At 61.1% G+C, this 19,938-nt stretch overlaps 4 protein-coding genes across 4 annotated transcripts; all 4 read right to left on the minus strand.

Moving 5' to 3' along the window:
• Positions 1-1,762: 1,762 nt before the first annotated feature.
• Positions 1,763-4,843, minus strand: LMJF_32_0220 (conserved hypothetical protein; the record flags this gene model as incomplete). Its single annotated transcript, XM_001685283.1, has 1 exon — positions 1,763-4,843. The coding sequence occupies one exon, from the start codon at positions 4,841-4,843 to the stop codon at positions 1,763-1,765; it is 3,081 nt and encodes a 1,026-aa protein (XP_001685335.1).
• A 2,333-nt stretch (positions 4,844-7,176) lies between these two features.
• LMJF_32_0230 (putative dynein light chain, flagellar outer arm) lies at positions 7,177-7,452 on the minus strand (the record flags this gene model as incomplete). Its single annotated transcript, XM_001685284.1, has 1 exon — positions 7,177-7,452. One exon carries the CDS (start codon positions 7,450-7,452, stop codon positions 7,177-7,179), a length of 276 nt encoding a protein of 91 aa, XP_001685336.1.
• A 1,024-nt stretch (positions 7,453-8,476) lies between these two features.
• LMJF_32_0240 (conserved hypothetical protein) lies at positions 8,477-11,734 on the minus strand (the record flags this gene model as incomplete). The annotated part of the gene is made up of 1 exon (XM_001685285.1): positions 8,477-11,734. One exon carries the CDS (start codon positions 11,732-11,734, stop codon positions 8,477-8,479), a length of 3,258 nt encoding a protein of 1,085 aa, XP_001685337.1.
• A 2,358-nt stretch (positions 11,735-14,092) lies between these two features.
• Positions 14,093-19,453, minus strand: LMJF_32_0250 (conserved hypothetical protein; the record flags this gene model as incomplete). The annotated part of the gene is made up of 1 exon (XM_001685286.1): positions 14,093-19,453. One exon carries the CDS (start codon positions 19,451-19,453, stop codon positions 14,093-14,095), a length of 5,361 nt encoding a protein of 1,786 aa, XP_001685338.1.
• Between the last annotated feature and the right edge of the window lie 485 nt (positions 19,454-19,938).

Consider the following 19,938-nt stretch of genomic DNA (forward strand, 5'->3'; position numbering starts at 1 on the left):
ACGCCGACACGCAGAGATCTATGTGTGCACCTCCGCTGAAAGCTAACACTCAGTTGAGTACGTCGCCGCGGGGGCGCCGATGTACCTCAGTGAAGAGAAAGGTGGGGTCTTTGCGAGTCCGTGTATGCGTCTGTGTCTCTTGAAAGAAAGGTGTGTGTGTGTGTGTGCCGAGTATGCGTGTGTTTGTGTGAGTTTTTCTCTGTATGGGGGTGTCTGCGGGGATAGGCGCGGTCCAGCAGCAGTGGTTCTGAGCACCAGCGGAGAGCGCGCACAAAACAAAAAGTGGAAGAGAGAGAGAGAGAGAGAGAGCTGCGCTCACCTCGAGGGGTTTGCGTGGCCAAAGACGATGTTGAGTTCTTGATGACGTTGGTGGGATGTGCCCGGCGGCGGCCAGGGCGTAGATCTGTGCAGCGTCCGTGCCGCTGAGAGTAGCGGCGAGGGGAATAGGGGGGCGCAACAAGAACCAAAAACCTCTCTCTCAGCAGGCACCATGTCGCTGCGCACTTGAGCAGGCGTGGCATGTGTGGGTTGTCTGTCTCTCACCGACGAGGCGCCGCATTGGACCGAGACCCTGTGAGGAAGAAGAGAAAACGGTAAGCTCAGCTTCCGTCGTTGACGCCGGACTGCTTCCTACAGAATCGCGCAGATATTGCGCTGCGTGTTCCCCTTGTGCTTCTCTACGCAGTCCTTGACGGCAAGAGAGTGGGGGTGTAAAGGCGCCTCCATGCGTGGTGTCGCAGGGCCCAGTATCCCCGCCCTCTTTCTCTGGAGAGGCCGGGAGGCCGCCCTATCGCCGGCCAAGTGCCGAACCACCTGTGGTGTGGTGACAGGGTCGCAGGCGCCGGCGCCGTGCTGGAGGTGAGAGCGACGTATCGCTGCTGATATAGTTGGTCGGGTCCTGGATGGGCATTGCGTCGGGGCGACCGGCGACAGTGAGCACGCGTGTGCCATCCATATGATTCGGCAGCGTGTCACGATGTCTTGAACGTAACCCGCCCGGCCCTGACTGGTTAGCGGTGCGGGGGGCGCCCGGTGCCATCCCGAGAGGGGGTGGGGTGGGCGGGGGAGGCGCCAGCTGGCGACCGGCGAGGCGGCGGGTGGGTGGGGTAGAGCTTGAGGGCGGATGGCCGAGCTCCGCTGGCTGCGTCGGCGCCTCGCTGCACCGCGTGCCTGCCGCTTCTTCGCGCGACGCGGTGGGAGTGTGACAGGGCCGTGGGTGGAGCGGAGCTGGACGCGTGTTGTAATGGCAGCGAAACGGACCCGTTGAACAGCATAAACAGAAAAGAAACGGGCAGTGTAAAGGACTACGTCACTTGTAACAACGTCAGCCGGTCACCGCCAACACGAAAGCGGTCATCCCGCACGAAGAACGAAAGGAAAACAGCCAAAAAATTCGCGCACCACCCCTGCTTGCCATGCAAAAAAGAGGTGAGAAAAGAGGGCCGGAAGAGCAGACACGAGCGCAGGCAGTGCTCGTGAAGGGACAGGGAAGCTACTCGAGCACAGCACGGAGGGAGTGCGACGGGTAGAGCGGATTCATAGAAGAGAAGCACTGAGGCGCGTGCCGCCTACACGAGCTGAAAAAATGATGAAGAAACATCTGCGTACGCACGCCAGCAGTGCGTCTCAGGCTGCACCCCACGACAAACGAAAAGAACGACGGAAATTTATGTACGTGCATTAGCAGACAAGGCAGCATCGAGTACAGAGGATAGCACGCACACGCACACAGGTACGCGATGCTATGCAGTGGATGCACCTGCTACTGCATCATGTAGAGAGCGGTCAACACTCCCCCAAACAGGACCAGTACCATCACCGCAACGGTCGTGTGGCGGGCGGAGACGACGCTCGCCTGCAAGAGAGGAGGGGGCTGCAAGACGATGTAGAGGAGAGAGCGCGAGACATCGCTAGTTGTGCCAGGAGCAAAGCCTGTGACCTGAGCGATGGCAAGCTGCACGGCGGGGTCCTGTGCGCCCCAGCTCCGCAGGGCAGAAATGTACACCTCCCTACTACTGTGGGACTGGAAGTACGGCGGGAAAAGCACTCGCAGGAAGGCGGCAAAGCGCTGCAGCGCTGTTGGTGTCAAGTATCGTACATAAAACTCGTTGATCAAGGAAAGGATCCCAGAGAGTCGACAGTGCACTTCGGCCGCGTCAGCGACGACACCGCGCTCATCGTTGTCCGTGCAGTGCAAGTGAGCGGCATGGGCGCTGCGGCCCGCCGAGTCCGCGTCAAAGGCTAGCCGAAAGACGTTCAGGTCATCCATCCAACGAAGTTTCACTTCTTTCCATAGGTCCTCAGCCCTCGAGCTCTGCGCATGCGGCGAAGCCGTCACGTCCGGTGGTGTTTCGGGGGTCTTTGAAGATCTCGAAGTGGCAGTGTTTGTGCGGTTTGACGGTGTCATTTTTTTCGTGGTGGATGCTGTGCGGTGTGTTGGTGGTGCTGGCAACAAGTAAGCGGAGATCACGGGCGTGTGGGGCCGCGTGCTGGCACGGTCGGAGGAGGTATTCGAGGGCGATTCCTCCGTGTTGTCTTCGCCGATGTCGCTCGCCGTCTCGTCAGCGTTTCCGTTGTCCTCGTCTTCCGATGCGTGTGCGAGGTCGCCTGCGGCGTCGTCGGCAACCTCGCTGGCGCTACCTTGCAGGTGCGATGTTCCTTCGAAGCAGAGGAGACCGCGGAACAGCGGCAGGTTCACCCACTGGAGCTCCACGGGTGGAGTTGTTAGGTCGACGAGACTTTGGTGACTATGGTCGTCAGTATCCAGGCTGCTTCGAATTTCTGCCTGCTCTTCAGGTGAAAAGAACGAGAGTACGTGTTCACGCCAGGCAGCCTCGTGCGTGTGCCAAAACCGCAGCTCCGCTATCGGGTTGCGGAGGTACACAGTGGAGTTGTCAATGTCGGGGTTCTCGCGCAGCGGCATCGTGGCGGGCCGCAGCACCTTCTCCTCCAACACTCGCCACAGCTCCGTGGCGTTGACAGGTCTGCCCTGATTGCGCGCGCGCAGAAGCTGCACCTCACTTTCCCGGTAGCTCAGCATTGCGTCGGCCACCCGCAAAGCCATACGGCGACGGCGAGGTTGATCCGCCTCCAAGGGCTCGCTGTGCACGAGACTGCCCACAAAGCGGCGTAGCATCGCCACATGCGCCACCTCCTCGCTCGAGAACGCGTTGGCCGCGTAGTACTTGTTGTCGCCAGTGACAGTTCGGAGTGCTTGCGGAGGCTGCATCCAGTGCGAGGCGCGCTCCTCGCCCGACTCCAGCTTACGGTATCGGTCCATGAGGAACACATTGCTGAAGGTGGCAAAGACGCGCTCTGTCATCTCCACCGTCTCCAGCAGCTCTTGAGTGAGCTGCAGGCAGCTAAGGCGGTCTTTGTGCTCGGCAGCCGACACCCACTCCGTCAGCCGGAAGTACTCGCCCATCTTCTCTGTGTAGACCGTCCATGCCGCTTCGCCGGCGGAGCCGTGATGCTCACCCGCCGAGGGCGCGGGGTGCGTCGACGGTCTCACTGGCGGTTCAAAGATGAAGCTGATCGCATAATGCCACGCAGATTGTGCCCGGCGAGCCCAGCGCTGCACATCCGACTTGAGGCGCAACAGAGACATGCTCTTGAGCGGAGCAACCCTCCGCTTCGCGGCCTTTTTACGGGCCGCGCCGCTGCTGCCGCATCGGCCTGCGCCGGTTTTGGCGGCGCCGCCGTCGCCTGCGCGCGCTTGGCATGCCTCTCCGCGCTGCGAGAAGAGCCGCGCCCTGTCGGCGGCCGTCATTGGCGTGCCGAACACGGTCGACATGGTGGACGGTGGCGGTGGAGACGGCGTGCCTCTCTGCTGTTCATGCGCGACGCGCTGGGCACGGTGGCCACGCAAGGTGGCCATCTTGGCCTGCAGCGCGACGTAACGGCCCATCAGCTTCATCGCTGCCTGCTCGAGCTGATGCGTGAAGGTGCGACTCTCCTCCGCCAGGTCTTTCCGTCTCTTGTTGTACTGCCGCAGAGTCTCGTGACTGTCGTACGACTCCAGCCTTGCGTTGACGTCTGACAGAGCGTGGATGTCGCGCAGCAGTTTCTCTGCTCTCTGCAAGGGACTCTGCACGTGCAGGTCATCAAAGTGGGTGTAATGTCGAGTGAGCAGAGCAAGCATGACAACGATCAGCACGGCCGCAACGTGCCGGTAAAACTTGAGAAAGAGTCGCGCGTACTTGCCCGATTGGACTTTTGAGGCACTTGCGACAGGGATGCTGACGAGCTTGCCGGAAAGCTTGGGCCGTAATGAGCTCGATGGCGGCGCGCGCCGACCTGCTAAGGGCAGCCCGAGCGCCGTCCGCCGCGCGTCAGAGTCCGGATTGCGGTTCGTGGTTGTGCGGGTGTTGTTCAGACTTTCATCCTTTGGAGCGCCCGAGATCGAGGTGCTCACTTCGTCTTTCTCGCCAGGCTTGCCGGTCTGCTGCTTTGTCGTGGCCGAGGATCCCTTCTCTGAGTCATCCCGAGCCTCATCCTTCTTGGCCTTTTCGGACGCTCGGTACTGCTCGAGGAGACGCTTCATCTGCTCCTCCGCTCCAAGGAGGTCATGAAAGTCGTAGAAGAAGTACTTGCGAGAGGACAAGAGGCGCTTCTTCTGTGCGGAGGGACTGCTTGCCTGCATCTTAATGGATTCGTTGTGCTGCAGCACCACCACAAGCACGCTCGTGGGCACCCCCTTCACCTGCTGCGTCTCGAGGCGAATTCGTTTCACATTGCCCCAGCCCAGATCGATTCGAAAAAGAGATGAGGTGAAGTAGAACTCCTTCTCCGTCGCGACGAGGTTGCCTCGGCAACTCTGGCACTGGCAAGAGAAGGTGAACATGGTGGGCGCGAACGCTCTGCGCGTGCCGGCCACTCATGTGCAGTCCCTTACTCGCTCTCCGCCGTACAGCGTGTATGCGTATTTACACGCAGCGGAGCGATTGTCGGGGGGAGGAGGGGGGGAGCTACTTTGGATCTTGAAGCACTGGATCAGGGTGCAAGCTGCGGTGTGTGCGGCGGGGCGTGCCACAGCGAAGCGACAGCAACAGAAAAGAAATGAATAAGTAAAAAATGAGAAGCCGCTGCAGAAAGAAAGGCAAGCGGAGCGGGTGCAGTCTCTTGGCTGCGGACTCCTCACCTGAGGCGACGCGCACAAGACGAAAATCAGAGGAAGGGATCAAAAAGAAAGAGGAACGACGATAAGTCGAGCATAGGGAGAAGAGGAGGGGGTGTTGCATCTTCATAGGGGTCGGCATATTGTCGCGGAAGTAGCGGGTACCTGAAACTGAGTACAAAAGTTCTGCCTACTGTGTTGAGAGCCCCTAGCACCGCATCTCTCGCAAGTGGCATCTCTCACCTATTTTCTCGGCGTGCCAGCGCGTGCTCCTTCACCAGCAGGACCAACGCAGAGACGCGGGCAGGAGTACATTACGCCCCTCAAGAAGAGGAATGGGGATAGGGCAGCCAGCGACAGGGCTGCGCTCCATACATCCGCGAAGACAGACATAAGCGTCGCTTGCAAGATCGAATGCATCTGCTACGTGTTTGCTTCAAATCACATTTTTCCTTAGCCCTGACTAGCATGGTTCGTGTTTGTAGGCAAGGTACGAACATGGAGTGCTGTCGCGGGGGTGGGGGAAGAAAGATCACAAAATGACGAACAGAAAGAGGAAGAACACTGAAAAGCTCGTCGACGAGGGAGAGGCGTCCAGGAAGGAGCTGGAGGCGGAGATGAGAAGAGAGCACCGTGCAGGCGCAACGCTGTCTTCCCAACTCCCCCACTCCTCCTCCCTCTTTTTCGCTGTCACCGTCGCTTTTGCTTCTTCTGAGCAACTTCTCCGATTACTTCAAGACTGAACCTGGTGGCCTCTCACTCCTTCCCTCACTCTCTATCTCTGTCTGTCGTTGCCATGACTCGATTCCGATTCGCTCACCTCACCGCATTTTTTTTTGGGGGGTGTGCTACCCCTTCGTCTTTTGGCGCTTCATCCCTCCACGAAGGCACGAAGAAGATGCGCATAGACACACGCACAGACACACGTACACGTACCATACACACCGATGCACAGGAGGGGACCGAAAGGGCAGAACGCTAAATACATGAATGACCCATTTGTTCGTTCTCCCTTTTCGCGCCATGTCCTCTCGTCCGCACCGCCTCCCGCCCCTCAGCCGTTCTTCTATGGTGCCGCTCTTTCTCTCTCTCTCTCTCTCTTCGCCGCTGCATCGATCGCGACTCCGTGTACTGCTGCGCAGTGAGCACAACTTGGCATGTACAGCTACTTTTCGTGCGCCCATGCACATGTGCTCTCGTGCAGTGGTGCCCTTCATGTGCGAAAAACACGCGACCACATCAAACAGCGTCCACGTCTGCAGCGCCAGTGTTGTCTTGCCCCTCGGGTAGCTGGCGAGAGTCTCGCTCGGTAACGACCCAAATTTGACGTTCATCAAGACAATCAAAGTGCGAACACAAGACCTAAATCAAAAAAGAAAGCAGAGGCGCGGGCGGGCACGTGCTGGCGACGAGCGAGAGAGACAGGGGGGATGAGGAGGGTTGGTGACGGCAGAGAAAGAGGCACGCACACACACACACACACACACACACACACAACAGCGACCGAACAAGAACAAAAAGACAAGAAAAAAAGGGAGAGAAAAGCATATCAAGACGTGAAAATAAAAAAGTGGTCGCACAAACACTGAACAGAGACGTGTTAGTGGTCCGCATACGCAAGCCACGCGCGCTTAAAGAAGAAGCAGTCGAAGAAGATGGACGTGTACAGAGCGGCTCCCATCATCTTGCGGCCCAAGACGCCATCCCTCCCTCTTCGTTCTCCAGAGTCTATGCGTGGACACGCTACGGTGTGCTTTCATATGCCCATGTCGCAGGTCGACGCGGATAAACACACAAAATGGACAGAGGACTACAACGGCTGCGAAGACAACACATGGAAAGTGGTGCCGCCCCGCTCGACGACTTTGTGGCCGTCTTTCTATCGCCTCTCCCTCCAAGCTCTATTGCCGACCGTTGTGTGTGCGTGTGTGCGTGTGCGTGTGTGCGTGTGTGTGTTCGTGCGTGTACGCATCGTTCACACATCGCGGAGAGGGGATATGATAACCGGCGGCGTGAGTTCCTCCTTGTGTTGTTGTTGTCCAAAAGGAAAACTGCTAATCCTACCCGCACTTGAAGAGCAGAATGGCGACCTGGCCGAGGTAGAAGTATAGGAAGCAATGGGTGTCGTGCGTCACGAAGCTGCCGAAGTTCCGGCCCACAATGCAGTGCCACGTTGGCTGATACTTCTTGTCGAACTCCTTTTTGATGTAGGCAGCGATATCCTTCTCGATGTTGAACTTCTCCATTGCCTGAAGCGTAACCTCAATCGCGTCCGCCTGCATGTCCTCCGGCATGTCGGCATTCTTCACCGTGGCTTTGTGGTCGTTGTTGTACATGATTGCGGTGTGTATGGAAGGGCTGTGTGTAGAGGCAGCGGCGGCACTGGTGCGAAGAACAGAAGTGGTAGGGTGGTGTTGGGGCTAGTAAGAGCCAGCGTTGCTGATCGGCAGAGGATGTAGACGAAAAGGAAAAGGAAGCGCACACAGAGAGGCGGTGGCAACGATCTGCAAAGAAACGCCGTGGGGACTCTTCGGGTGGTGGTGGTAGTGTTGCGCCGTTCTTCTGGGTTGTTGTGGGCGGGTGAGTGTACGTGGGTTGAGTGCGCGTGCGCAGCGTAGCTTGAGGCAGCGTGTGGGTGAGCAGAGAGCTGCGAATTGTCGAGCAGACGGGGAAGTGGTGTAGATGATGTGAACTCGGCCAACACAAAAGGAAAAGCAACACCGCGTAGTCGGAAGTAGGTCGATGGAAACAGAGAAAGAGAGAGCACGTGAGGGAGTCACAGCAGAAACATTCGAAAGTCAGAGACATCGCCTGTGGCGAGACAACGCGTTGCAGATCTGCCACAATGCCCAGACGGCACCCACTACGAAAAAAAAAATGAAATCGCCAGAGCTCATGCATCAGAGGAGAGTACTCCAGCACCCCGCCATAACGCAGTCGCGTACGCGGCAACGAATCGGCGGTGCAGCTGTGTGTACTGGATGCGCCTTTGCACGTCTGTCCCGTACGCCTGTGTGTGTGTGTGTGTGTGCGTGTTGGGGTGGTTGTCTGCAGATGCAGTCCGTCTTCAACAGGAGCGCAGCTGCGCAGAGGTCATCCGTCAGGGGAAAGGGAAGGGGGTGAGGTGTCCCTGGTGCCCGGGCCCAGAGACCGTTGGGAAAAGCATAGCAACGCACAGTCGCGCAAACGCAGCGCGCGTCCAGAAAAAAAAACACGCACGCACGCCCCTCCTCTCTTTCTATTCTCTATGTCGGCCTACGCAACAGACGCATGAGAGGAAAAGAAGGCCGCGTCGCTGTCATAGACGCACGGATGCACTTCACCGTCTCCCTGCCTTGTGTATGCGCGTGTGCCACTTCATTACCGAAACAGCGCGCGATTAGTCTGTAGTCGCTGTCCAGCGGCGTCCTCTGCCTTGTCTGTGAAAGTGTCACTGGTCAGCTCACCAGTGGTGTCATCGTGCTCCTCTCCGCACGCATCGGTCGGAGAGCGCCGGTCCCCTTGTTTGGTGGAGAGACAATCCACCACGTGAGTCGTGTGGTCGCCAGCAACGGCCTTTGCACTTGTGGTTCTCGCCATAAGGTGGGCCGCTGCAGAAGCTCTCTGCTCCAGCATGCGATCAAAGAGCTGCTGCGCGCTGCTCGGCGCAGACCCCTCCGGTTCATACGCGGGCGATGAAAATGGTGAGCGCCTACCGCTCGCACGCATATCCAGGCGTGCAGCTGGCAAAGGTGTCTGCGCTGCGCTCGCATCGCCGTCATCGGCGCCGCCGCGACTGGCGCCACCGTGCAGGCAAGAAGCCTTCTCGAAAGCCGTCTGCACCACAGTGTCCACAGCGCGCGTCGCCTCCTCCCCACCAGGAGGCACCATAGGAGGCGGTAGCGGCCCCCGCCACTGCTGCTGCAGCCGCTGAAGCGCCACCTGCTTTTGCCGAATTGCGGCCGCGGCATCCAGCAGCTCCGACAGTGAAACAGAGCTCAAATCCCGAGCTACCTCCGGAGACGGCGTGCGGTTCTTCGCGCCTGTCTCCGCAGCGTAGTCCATGACGGGGTCGCCACCGTCGCCGCTTGTCGGGGAGCCATGCCGCTGCGATGGCGATGCCTTGCGGCGGCGGCCACGCGATTCGTCAAAGCTGCCGCTGGAAGGCAGCCGCAAGGACGCGTCGCGAAGCTGCTGCTGCTGCGAAAGGGGGAGGTGTGCCAAATACTGGCCTGCCACCTCGCGAAGCTCAGGGGTGCTCACGTCCCCATTCAGTTCAAAGTAACCGTGCTCCTCCTCGGCAGCAGTGTGCATTGACGGACGCTGATCGAGCGAGCGGCGAGCGCTGCAGCGACGTATCTCTGCCTTGAAGGGCGCCGGTGAGTAGGCGAGCGGGTCCTTGTTCTCCTGCTCCGCCAGTCGCTTGCGAACTGCAGCCTCACGCAGCACCTCGCTGCGTAGCTTCTTCCGCTGCCCAGACGGGCCGCTGCTCTGGTACTCGACAGCCAGGGCACCAGACTGAGCTGCACGCCGACGCAGCTGACGCTCACGGCGCGCCAGCTCCTTCTCCCGAGCCGCGAGCCGCTCCATGGCCGCCTTTTCGCGCGCCGCCACCTCGCGAGACTGCATAGCCGTGACGCCGTAGGTCACCTCCTTCTGCCGCTTATCCAGCCGATGCTTTGCCCGCCCCACACTCGCCTCGAGGGCTTCCTTTTCCTGCCGCAACCGGCTGATCTCCTTCCACTGGTCTGCCACAAGCGTGCGGTCTTGCCTGAGCTGCTGTTGCAGTGCTTCAGTGTGCGCCTGGATGTCGCGGCATCGCTCGTTGCTTGCCAGCACCGCCTCCTGCAGCTCTTTGGCTTCCTGGCATAGAGACTCGTACAGTGCCCCCTCCCCCGGCGTCAGGCCAGAGGGCGTATACCAATCCTCTCCTGACATGAACAGGAGAACGTCGCTGCTGCCAGAAACGGCCGCGTCCCCTTCTGCAGATACAGAAGAGGCGCTCATCATCGAATGACAAGACGAGGTGTGTGTGGTGGCCGCCGGCGCTGCTACCGAGCTAGAGCAACTCGGACGGAGGGCGGCCAGTGCCGCTTGGAATTGGCCTGGTCGCACCGCGGCAGCAGCAGCAGCAGAGGCATCAGCGACACCGACACCTACCGAGGGTTCGGCCGCTTCCGACGCCTCCGTGCCAACCACGATACGCGATTGCAGCTCCGGTGCGACACAGTGTGCGGCGCCGCCTAGCCCACGCTGAACCGGCACCGCCAACGCCGCCGGCGCGCTTGGGTGGAGCGGCGGGGGCGCTTTCATTGGCAACAGGCAAGAGGAGGAGGCTCGCTGTGGTCGCGAGTCTCCCAGCAGCAGGCGGCACAAAGACGATAGCAGGAGTTGCTCGCATCGCCCCACGCGGAAAACCCGGTCCAAGGTGCGAAGGGAGGGAACGACTTGGCGCAGAAGGCATGCGTATGCCAGGGTCGAGATCCACGTCGCGCCGTCGGGTAGGGCGTTGCTCATGTCTGGCTCCTCTCTCGAGATGGCGGCGGCAGCGATCTGCTCCAGGTCGTCGAGTTGGGCCACCGACTGCAAGCGCGCAATGGCAGACGTCGCAGTTCCGCCCTCATGCGTCACCTCGGTCAGTGCAGCGACCAGTGCGTTTTGCTCGCCATCAACGCGCATGTTCACGATGGCGTGGGTGAGCTGTAGCAACGCAGACGGTGCCGCGCGAAGGATGATGAGAGAAACCGGCGACGGGTAGAGCTGCAGGTCCCACTGCACAGTAGCGTCGTGCCCGTTTACGGATGAAATGCCCTGAAGATCCTCGATCCCAGTGCCAGCCAAGTTCACGGAGCACGACGGCGTAACAGTCGACTGCGATGCTGCCACTGCCGCTGCCGCCGCCTTCGCACTCGCCCCGGCGCACGGTGGGATCGAGAGAAAGAAGCAGTTCAGGGAAGCCAGACCTTTGTTGTAGGAGAGATCGACGGAGGAGAGTGTCGCCGGGGTTGTTGCGGTGGAGTGCTCGACCAATGCCGCCTGAAGAGCACTGTGCCCCTCCTGCATCTCGTCGCTCTCGCGGAGGCTTACATCAAAGGCGTTGTGCGAGAGGTTGAGCTCCCGCAACTGCGGAAACCGCTGAGCAGAAAAGAAGAAAGGCAGTGCGAAGGGCACGCGGTGGCGCAGCAGCCGAGCGAGAGACACAGTCGCATCGGAGGCTGAGGGCTTCACCTCCACCCCACCCGCAGCAACGTGCCGCTCCGGAGCGGCTGCACACTCGCAGCTGCACTCGAGAAAACTGTGCAGGTTGTTAAAGGCAACATCAATCACCTGCAGCGTGGTGGGAAGGCAGCGAATCCACGATGCCACGCCGTCGCAGCAGCGTGACGCGACAGCATGATCGCGCAGACAGGTCTGCCGAAGACGGTGGTACGGGGTACTGAGTCGGCCCAGTTGATTGTGGGAGAGCCGCAGTTCGACGAGGTTCACGAAGACGGCATTGAGGCCGCTGATACAGTCGATGCGGTTACGGTCAGCCAGCAAAACAGCGACGGCGCTGGCGACTGTTGCCTCCTCCTTGTTCGCCCCCTGGGCATCGAAGCAGAGACGAGCGATGCCACGGTCGCGCAAGTCAATGTCCATCTGAGGCGCCCGCGTCGAATAGTCTCGCACAGTCTGGCGCTGTGGGACCACTTAAACAAGAGCAAACGAAAAAAAATGACGTTTGTCGTGCACCGCACTCTGCCACACGGGCGGCGCGCTGGAGGACGAGTAGGGCAACAGCGGCAGTGAACTCTATGAGCTGCTCGTGTGAGGGGTGGGGGACGCGTGGGGCGCGCGTGTCCGTCTATGCATAGATCGAGATATTATGCCGGCAGGAAGTGAAGATCCTCTATGGACGGCAGCTGCACACATCGCGTGACGTCAAGGAGGGGCAGAAATGAGAACGAGGACGAAATGTGAGTGTCAAGCGGAGAAGCAATGGCGGCGTTTTAGCGAAGGAGAGAACGAAAAAAAAAAACGAGGACGGGGCGTGAGGTGAGAGGGTGAAAGACAACACCCGATCCACGTACTTTGGGTATGTCTGCTGTCAAGTATGGTGGCGTGAGAGGTGTCCGCAGCAACAGCACCTTGGTGGGCCACCGGCGACGAGGCATCATCGGCGAAGTCCCGCCCCGAGTCGATCGGCCTTTCCTACAAAGGTAAGTGGATCGGACAGCGCTCCACCTGACTAAACTGCCCGCTGCATCATCATCTCGACTGGCACCACGCATTCGAGCATGTTAGTGGGTGGGTGCGCATATGACCCCGTGTGTGGAAGGAAGGGGGCTGCCCTTTACCCATTACGGTAGTGTTTTGTACACACTGATCGCGGTCTGACCATCTCCACTCCGCCAGCACACGCACACGCAAAAAAGTGCGCCACACGAGAGAGAACAGTAACGACGAACACGGAAACAAGGAAGAATAAACAGGAAAAATTCAAGGATGGAAAAATAGATGTCTATCAGCTCTCTCTCTCTCCGCGGAATGAAGATGCTTTCCGCGCAGGCGCTGAACAGGAAAAAATATGTGTGTGTGTGTGTGTGTGTGTGTGTGTGTGTGTGTGTGTATGTGTGTGTGTGTGTATATGTGTGTGGCTACAGAGGAAGGGAAACACATCAACGGACATCCTCGGTGCACCACGTTACAAATCGAAGAACAGCTAGACGGAGAGAAACAGCAAGCATCGAAAAGAGCCGCTCATCTCTAGCCACGCCACGACCACCAACCCCCCCCCGCGCACGTGAAACGTCAAACGCGCACGCACCATAAAAGAATTACGCAGCCCAACTCAACATGACGAAAAAGAGCAAAAAAAAAGTAGAGGGCTTTTCTCTTCACGACGCATCCGTTTCGCTGCCATTGCAGCACAAGTCCAGCTCCGCTCCACCCACGGCCCTGTCACAGTCCCACCGCGTCGCGCGAAGAAGCGGCAGGCACGCGGTGCAGCGAGGCGCCGACGCAGCCAGCGGAGCTCGGCCATCCGCCCTCAAGCTCTACCCCACCCACCCGCCGCCTCACCGGTCGCCAGCTGGCGCCTCCCCCGCCCACCCCACCCCCTCTCGGGATGGCACCGGGCGCCCCCCGCACCACTAACCAGTCAGGGCCGGGCGGGTTACGTTCAAGACATCGTGACACGCTGCCGAATCATATGGATGGCACACGCGTGCTCACTGTCGCCGGTCGCCCCGACGCAATGCCCATCCAGGACCCGACCAACTATATCAACAGCGATACGTCGCTCTCACCTCCAGCACGGCGCCGGCGCCTGCGACCTTGTCACCACACCACAGGTGGTTCGGCACTTGGCCGGCGATAGGGCGGCCTCCCGGCCTCTCCAGAGAAAGAGGGCGGGGATACTGGGCCCTGCGACACCACGCATGGAGGCGCCTTTACACCCCCACTCCCCGTCATCCGGGTACCGAAGGAGCACCGAAGAAAAAGAGAGGTAAACAACAGAGATGGAGCCACACGCGCACGTCGCGAGCATCGCCATTCGACGCTGCGTCACTCACACACAAAAAAAAGAGAACGAACAGGGAACAATGGCGGGCGCTGCGGATGATGCACCGCCCAGTTCCTCAGCCAACCCCCGCCTCCGGCCCGCAATGCCCACCCATCCCCTCCTTGTACGCGGTCAACGGTGCCCAAAACGCACGCAAACGGATGGGGAGAAGGAAGCGACTCAGAGAGACGTGAAGACAGTGCCGGCGCACTGCGATATCGAGTGATGAAGTAAAGAAGGACGGGGTGACGGAACAAGACACACGCGCGTCGCACAGCAACGACAAAAAAAAAGCGAGAAACGATTCACAACACATCAACGTAATCAGAGCACGAGGATGCCTTAACACACACACGCACAAAAACTTCGCTGTGGCATGTGACGTGAACGCTGGGAAAGGTGGGTGCATGCTGAGGAGCACTTGACTCAGCCACGAACGCGCCCCAACAGTACTAGAACTCAAAGTAGGATGCTCGGTCAGAGGCGATCACCTCGGCTCGCGAGGCGCGGGGGTTACGGGGGGCAGGGCTCTTGCGGTTCAGATTATTCGACTGGTAGTTGGGCATCGGTGCCCTTTCCGTGTGTGCCTCGCCGTCGGACTGCACCAACATGTACGACTCGTCGCTGCTGCTCTCCTGACAAGCGTTCAAGCCTGAGGCAGCGTCTACGATGCTGCCGCCGTGGTGACTATGAGGACCGTGGCGGTGCACGGAGCGCTGAGTCTGCTGGTCAATCGTCGTGCGGTACATAGCAGGGTTTTGCGGGTCAGAGAGTCGGCAGGGTTGGCCCTTCTTCTGCACTGTCGCAGCATCCAAGAACTGGTGGGGCCACGACCGCTGGCTATCGTACTCCTCCTGGTGCACGCGGTTGCTGTGGCGCGACGCGGGGCGTGAGCCGCGCTTCGAAGATGGTATTTCCAGCTGAGAGAAACCGGGGCCGTAGCCCTTCGCGAGCCTGCCGTTGCCGTGGTACGATGAAGCAGCCTCAGCTCTGCTGCGGTGCCTGTGAGGGTGACTCCGCGCCATGTCGTTGAGGCTGCGCTCAAACTCATTGGAGTCAGCGTAGCGGTGCGGCCGACGGGCGGGCGTGGCCTCTTTTCGGACACTCTCCAACGGCCCTACAGCCACCAAAGGCGCGGCGCCGCGCTGGCTCTCTCGCCGCGTTACGGGGTGGCTGTTGCACAACGCCCCTGTTTGCAATGGCTGCACGAACGGGGCTGTGTTTGTTTGGACGAAGACCGTCTCCGACGTCGTCACTGTCGCATCGTCAAGGACGCTGGTGCTTCCACTGCCATGAGCGTAGCGTTGTGGCGGCTCCGCAGTCATGCGTGCCGCCCTCGAGTCTACGACGTGCTCGTACTCGCGAGGGTCGCGGCGACGGCCGGACGACGCCACGGAGATGGTCTCGGTCTGCGCCGGACCGCTGTAGCACTGCACCGGTTGCATGGGCCGGTTGCTAATGGTTACCGGGTCGGATGCGTGGTCGGCATCAGCAGAGCCGCGGTGGCGGCAGACAGACTCGCCAGGGCCGTGGGCGTTCAGAACGCTTCGCACCTCCGTCTCCAGCGCCGCAAGGGACTGCCACTCTGCCGGGTTGTACATCGCCCTCAATCGTTGCTGGCCCCACATCCTGGCGGCGGACGACTGCGACCGCGGCGAAGGAATGGCGGAGTGCACCATGGAACTCGTGCGGCTCATGACCAGCCCCTCTGTCGGGCTGGCCTCCGACTCGTGCCATGCCGTGGAGTTGTCATTCTCGCGCACTGTGTGCTCATCGTCGAAACTCGGCGTGGGCAGCAGAAGCAGCGGGGCAACAGAGTTCGCCCTGCCGGAGGTGTTGTACGCAGAGCTGGTGATCATGAGAGGCATGTCTCTCCGCGGCCGCAGCAGCCCACGGTACGCACGTCTCCGATAGGTCAGCAGTGCCGCCTGAACTTTGCTCTTGCTCAGGTACTTCTCCGCGTAGTCCGCGACGGCTTCGGAATACACGTGTGACCCGTCAAAAATCGTCGCCAGATGCACACCATGGAAGAAGGGGTGTGACACCAGTCGCAGCGCCGGCCCGTGCACGCTGCACAGCGTTGGGGAAAAGACGGCGTCGAGGATGGTGTCGAAAAAGTCGCGCACCTGAAAGAGCCACGGCATGTCCGCCAGGATGTTCTCCACGGACGCGTCGCTGGCCTCCTCGCCCTCAGTCTGGAAAGCGATGCTGGAGGTGTCGCTGACCTCTTGGGCACACTTCAGGTACATGGCAGCAAGCGAGACGCCAATCGCCTTGCCCTGCGCGTCAGGCGGCGGCGGCACGGCGCGCACGACGCGACGCGCCTGGCGGGGGGCGGTAGTGCCGAAGTACTGCAGTTGCTCTGCCTTGGTGACCACCCAGCTGTCCAGGGAGCGGCTTACAGACTTGAGCACGCGCTGGTGCACGTAGCGGCGCGTGCGCATCCCGATCGTTTCCGCTGCCGTGCTCGCCAGGCCAGAGGCCGAGTCTGTGATCACCTTCTGCCACACATCGAGAATGTCTACCGGAGAGAAGAACTTGGTAAGCGTCGGTGTCGGAGTGGGAATAACTGCAGTCGTTTCAGGAGCCACGAGCGCGCTGCCATCCCCGGCGAATAGCTCGAAGCAGAGAGCGAGGTATGTCCACCAGTCATCGCGCATCGTCCATGGCCGCTCCTTCTTGCCGAAGGAGTCCGAAAGCATCTGCTCTAGCACGTACATGGGCGACAGGTACTCAAGCACACCACACTGCTGGCGCTCGTAGCTCCAGGCAAGGGTGTTGACGCCGATGTCGGGCACAAAGAGCTGAATGTTACTCGATGTCACGCTCGGTGGCGGAGTCGTCTTCTTCCTTGGCGTGTCCACGCCACTCTCCTCCTCGGCCTGATGGATGCCTTTGGTGGGATCCTCGACGCGGACGAGCAGGCGCTGCGGTGGGCACGGGCCTAGCAGCATCCCCTTGCCATGCAGCGACGTCACGAGAAGAAGTAGCTGGGCAGCGAGCACTCGAGCAATCTCCAGCTGCACTTCCTCGCTGGCCCCCGACCCGCACTCGCCAGGGCGCAGAATGGCGTGAATAAAGTCCTTGAGCGACATAATGGTCGTTGCCCGCGTCATCTTGCTGAGCACTTCGTTGGACTCCAGTGCGTCATGCTCGGCGAAGCCTTTCAAAGACTCCTCGAGCGACAGCGCCGAGATCCACGGCTCCTGGAAGATGTAGTAGCACTGGTCGTCTACCAGCACGCCGTACACACGGGAGTGGAAAGGCAGGCGAGTGACGTATTCGATCATGATAGCCGCCTCTGCGTCCTGCTGCAGAAGGTGCTCCTCTTGCGCCTTGGCAGTTTGCCCACCGGCCGCCGTCGCCACAGTGTCGTCGCAGGTCGTAGGTGCCATGCGGCCGCGGTTGCGCGGTATCACCCACACATCGAACACCTCGGATGTCTTCTGACTCACCGCCCGCCGAATCACGCCGAAGGCGGTGAGGCCGACGACCGTGTCGGTGTTGTGAAGGGTGCTACTCCCCTCAGCGTCGGCGCCCTTGGGCGGGGCGAAGGTGCTTGTGAAGATGGTGCTGCGGCGCCGTTGTCGCGTTGGCGTGCCGCTCTGCCCACTTTGAGTGCCGTCGCCCGCTCCGTCGGCGTTCGGTGCGTCATCGGTGATCACAAAATCCTCCAGCGTGAGCGGGTCGCGGCCGTCGGCTTCAGCCCTTTGAACGGCGCCGGGCGGCGCCGCCAGTGTGAGCGCCGCGAAATCCAGGCAGTTGCCGTGGAAGGTGTCCTCCTTCGGCTGCCCGGGTGTGCCCCTGCCGAGTGACGCCACCCACGGCACCATCGGCGACGTCGTAGCGCAGACGCGAAGTTTCGAGTATCCAGCGATGGACACGGCACCTTCCTCGCTGTCCGCGGGCTTTATATCCACAATGTCGCACTCCGTAGCCCACAGCAGTGCCTTGTAGGCCGACATGAAGGCTGATTTGGTGGAGAAGGACAGGGAGAGACCATGCAGGCGGCGGTGCGACATCACAGTCGGCGCACAAAACCGCGGCACCTCCGCCACGGTCTTGCCGGCAAAGATGCCGCTGGTGCGGAAGGGTAGCAGGACGAGTGTCAGATCGATCGTGTACTTCTGCCGAGAGCTGATGGTCGCCGTGGTGAGAGTGAGGTACTGTACTGCGCCACCTTCCACCTTGCCGCCGGCGCCAGACGCCGCTGACGCCACCGCAAACGTGGCGCGGTCGTCCTCGCAGTTCACAATCGAAACCTGGCGGCTCTTCGTCGCCAGCAAACGCTTCTTGTACTCCTTCAGAGTCACCGGGTCATCGATGATGCGCGGTGTCAGCGGGAAGGAGGACGCTGGCGATGCGACGACTTGGCCAAGCGTGAGCCCCTCCCATCCGTAGTTGACCGCTGATGGGCTAAGCAACTCTTGCGGAAAGAGCAGCAGCTCGTAGCAGCGCACGTCAAACGATTTACCGCTGCCAGTGTGCGGTGATACGCTGAGCGCCTGCCCGCCGCAGATGCGCAAGATACGCCGTGGTGCACTCATGTCCTTGCGCACAGCAGGGCGGCCGTCTTCTCGCAGAGCCTCCACCGTGCACCACAGGCCACCAAGCGTCGCGACGCCACGCTGTTCCGAGACGCTCTTGTGGCGCGCCTCGACCGCGCTCTGCGCCTCCGACGGCGACACAGACCCGCGGCCTACCGACTCCAGCGGCGGGTCCACCATCTGCTGCGTCTCCACGTTCGCCAACTGCATGGGCTGCAGGTTCAAGTAGTGGCGGACGCCGTCTTCACGGGCGCCGCTGCTGTCGATCAAGCGACGCAGGTCATCATCCGTATGCATCGAGTCGTAGACAGCACACCCGCACGTGCCAGTGGTGCCCTCCGCCGGCGCCACCTGCACCGGCTGCAGCGTACGCACCACCTTCTCCGTCTCCCAGCGGCTGGTCGCGGTGCCACTGGCGCGGCGTGTCTCCGTGCACACCGCCATGCCGTCATATACGTACGCGGCCCACCGATTGTCCTGCATCCGTGCCGCCTCCTCCCCGTGCTGGCGGGCCAAGTCGTCAGAGTAGAAGGCAGCGGGATGGAATACGAAGCTCCTGTGCGTGCCTCGCGAGATGCCGAGCCGCCTCTCCGGCTCAGCGCGGCGCTTCTCGCTGTCGGCGTGGCGCTTTTTGGCGCCATCCTCTAAAGCGCGTCGCTTTGCAGCGAGAATGTCCTGCGCCCGCCGCGACAGCTTCCGCGGCGGAGCCGGAATCTCCTGCGCAAGTGTAGCGGCGGCATCGCCGCGACGGGGGCTGTACAGCATCCATGCCTTGCGACCGTCTGCTGTCGTCGTCTGCCGAACCCTGTCCCGGGGCGCAGGCATCAGCTGACCGCGCTCGTCCACCGTGAGTGGCGTAGGGCCGTCGTCGAGGGCGGAGGGGGAAGGAATCTGCGGACGGCGCTTCCGGTGGGCGTTGCCATTGTCGGCGGTGCGCTGCCGTGTCGCAGCTGAGGTGCGGTCAAACTGAAAAGAGATGCTGTCGTCAGTGCAGAAGCTGGGCGTGTCTGTCATCGTGTCGGCCGCCACCTCGAACTCGATCGGTGTCTCAGTGGGAACCGTGACGGACCTCGGTGTCCCATTGCGGTTGGACGGGCGGACGACGGGATGGAGCGAGTGGAGAGGGAGCAGTGGATTGGCGACGCTGGCGTTTTTGAGGTGCGAGCGCGCTGACGGTCGCGCAGCCTCCGTACTGTGAGCCCCACGCGGCGTGCGAGGTGACATTCCTCGGCTGTCCGCACGTGTGGTGGGGATCTGCGGCGGCATCTCGCACACCCCGCTGCCCGGAGTGCGAGGTCCCTCAGCAGGTGTCGCCCTGCGGCTAGCAGAGCGACTCTCGGCTGCCTGCTGCGAGCGGGGCGAAACGCGGAAAGGAGGTAGCGCCTGCTGTGTCCACGCCGACGCCGCGGCCGGTGCAGCGCCATCTGCGCGCCCAGGTCGAATCACCTGCTCGTCTATTCGCACCACCTCCCCTGGATCGCTCGGGTGGGACCCCTTCTTACGGCGCACCACCACTTTTCTCTGCACTACCTTCTTGCCCTTCTTCCTCTCGCCATCGCTCGCCGCGGAAGCCTCCGACCCGCGCGGTGTGGTGCCGTCCGTGGTGGCGACGGGGCGCTGTGACGCGGTGCGCTGTGGCGGATTCTCCTCATTGAAAACGATGGACCTTTCCGACTCCTCTCGTCGCGCCGGAACCTTGGCGTTCGCGGCCGAGGTGCGAGGTGTGTTGCGACCAGAGCCAGGGCGGCTAC

Source organism: Leishmania major, chromosome 32 (genome assembly GCF_000002725.2).
Source record: "Leishmania major strain Friedlin complete genome, chromosome 32".
Classification (NCBI taxonomy): Eukaryota; Euglenozoa; class Kinetoplastea; order Trypanosomatida; family Trypanosomatidae; genus Leishmania; species Leishmania major.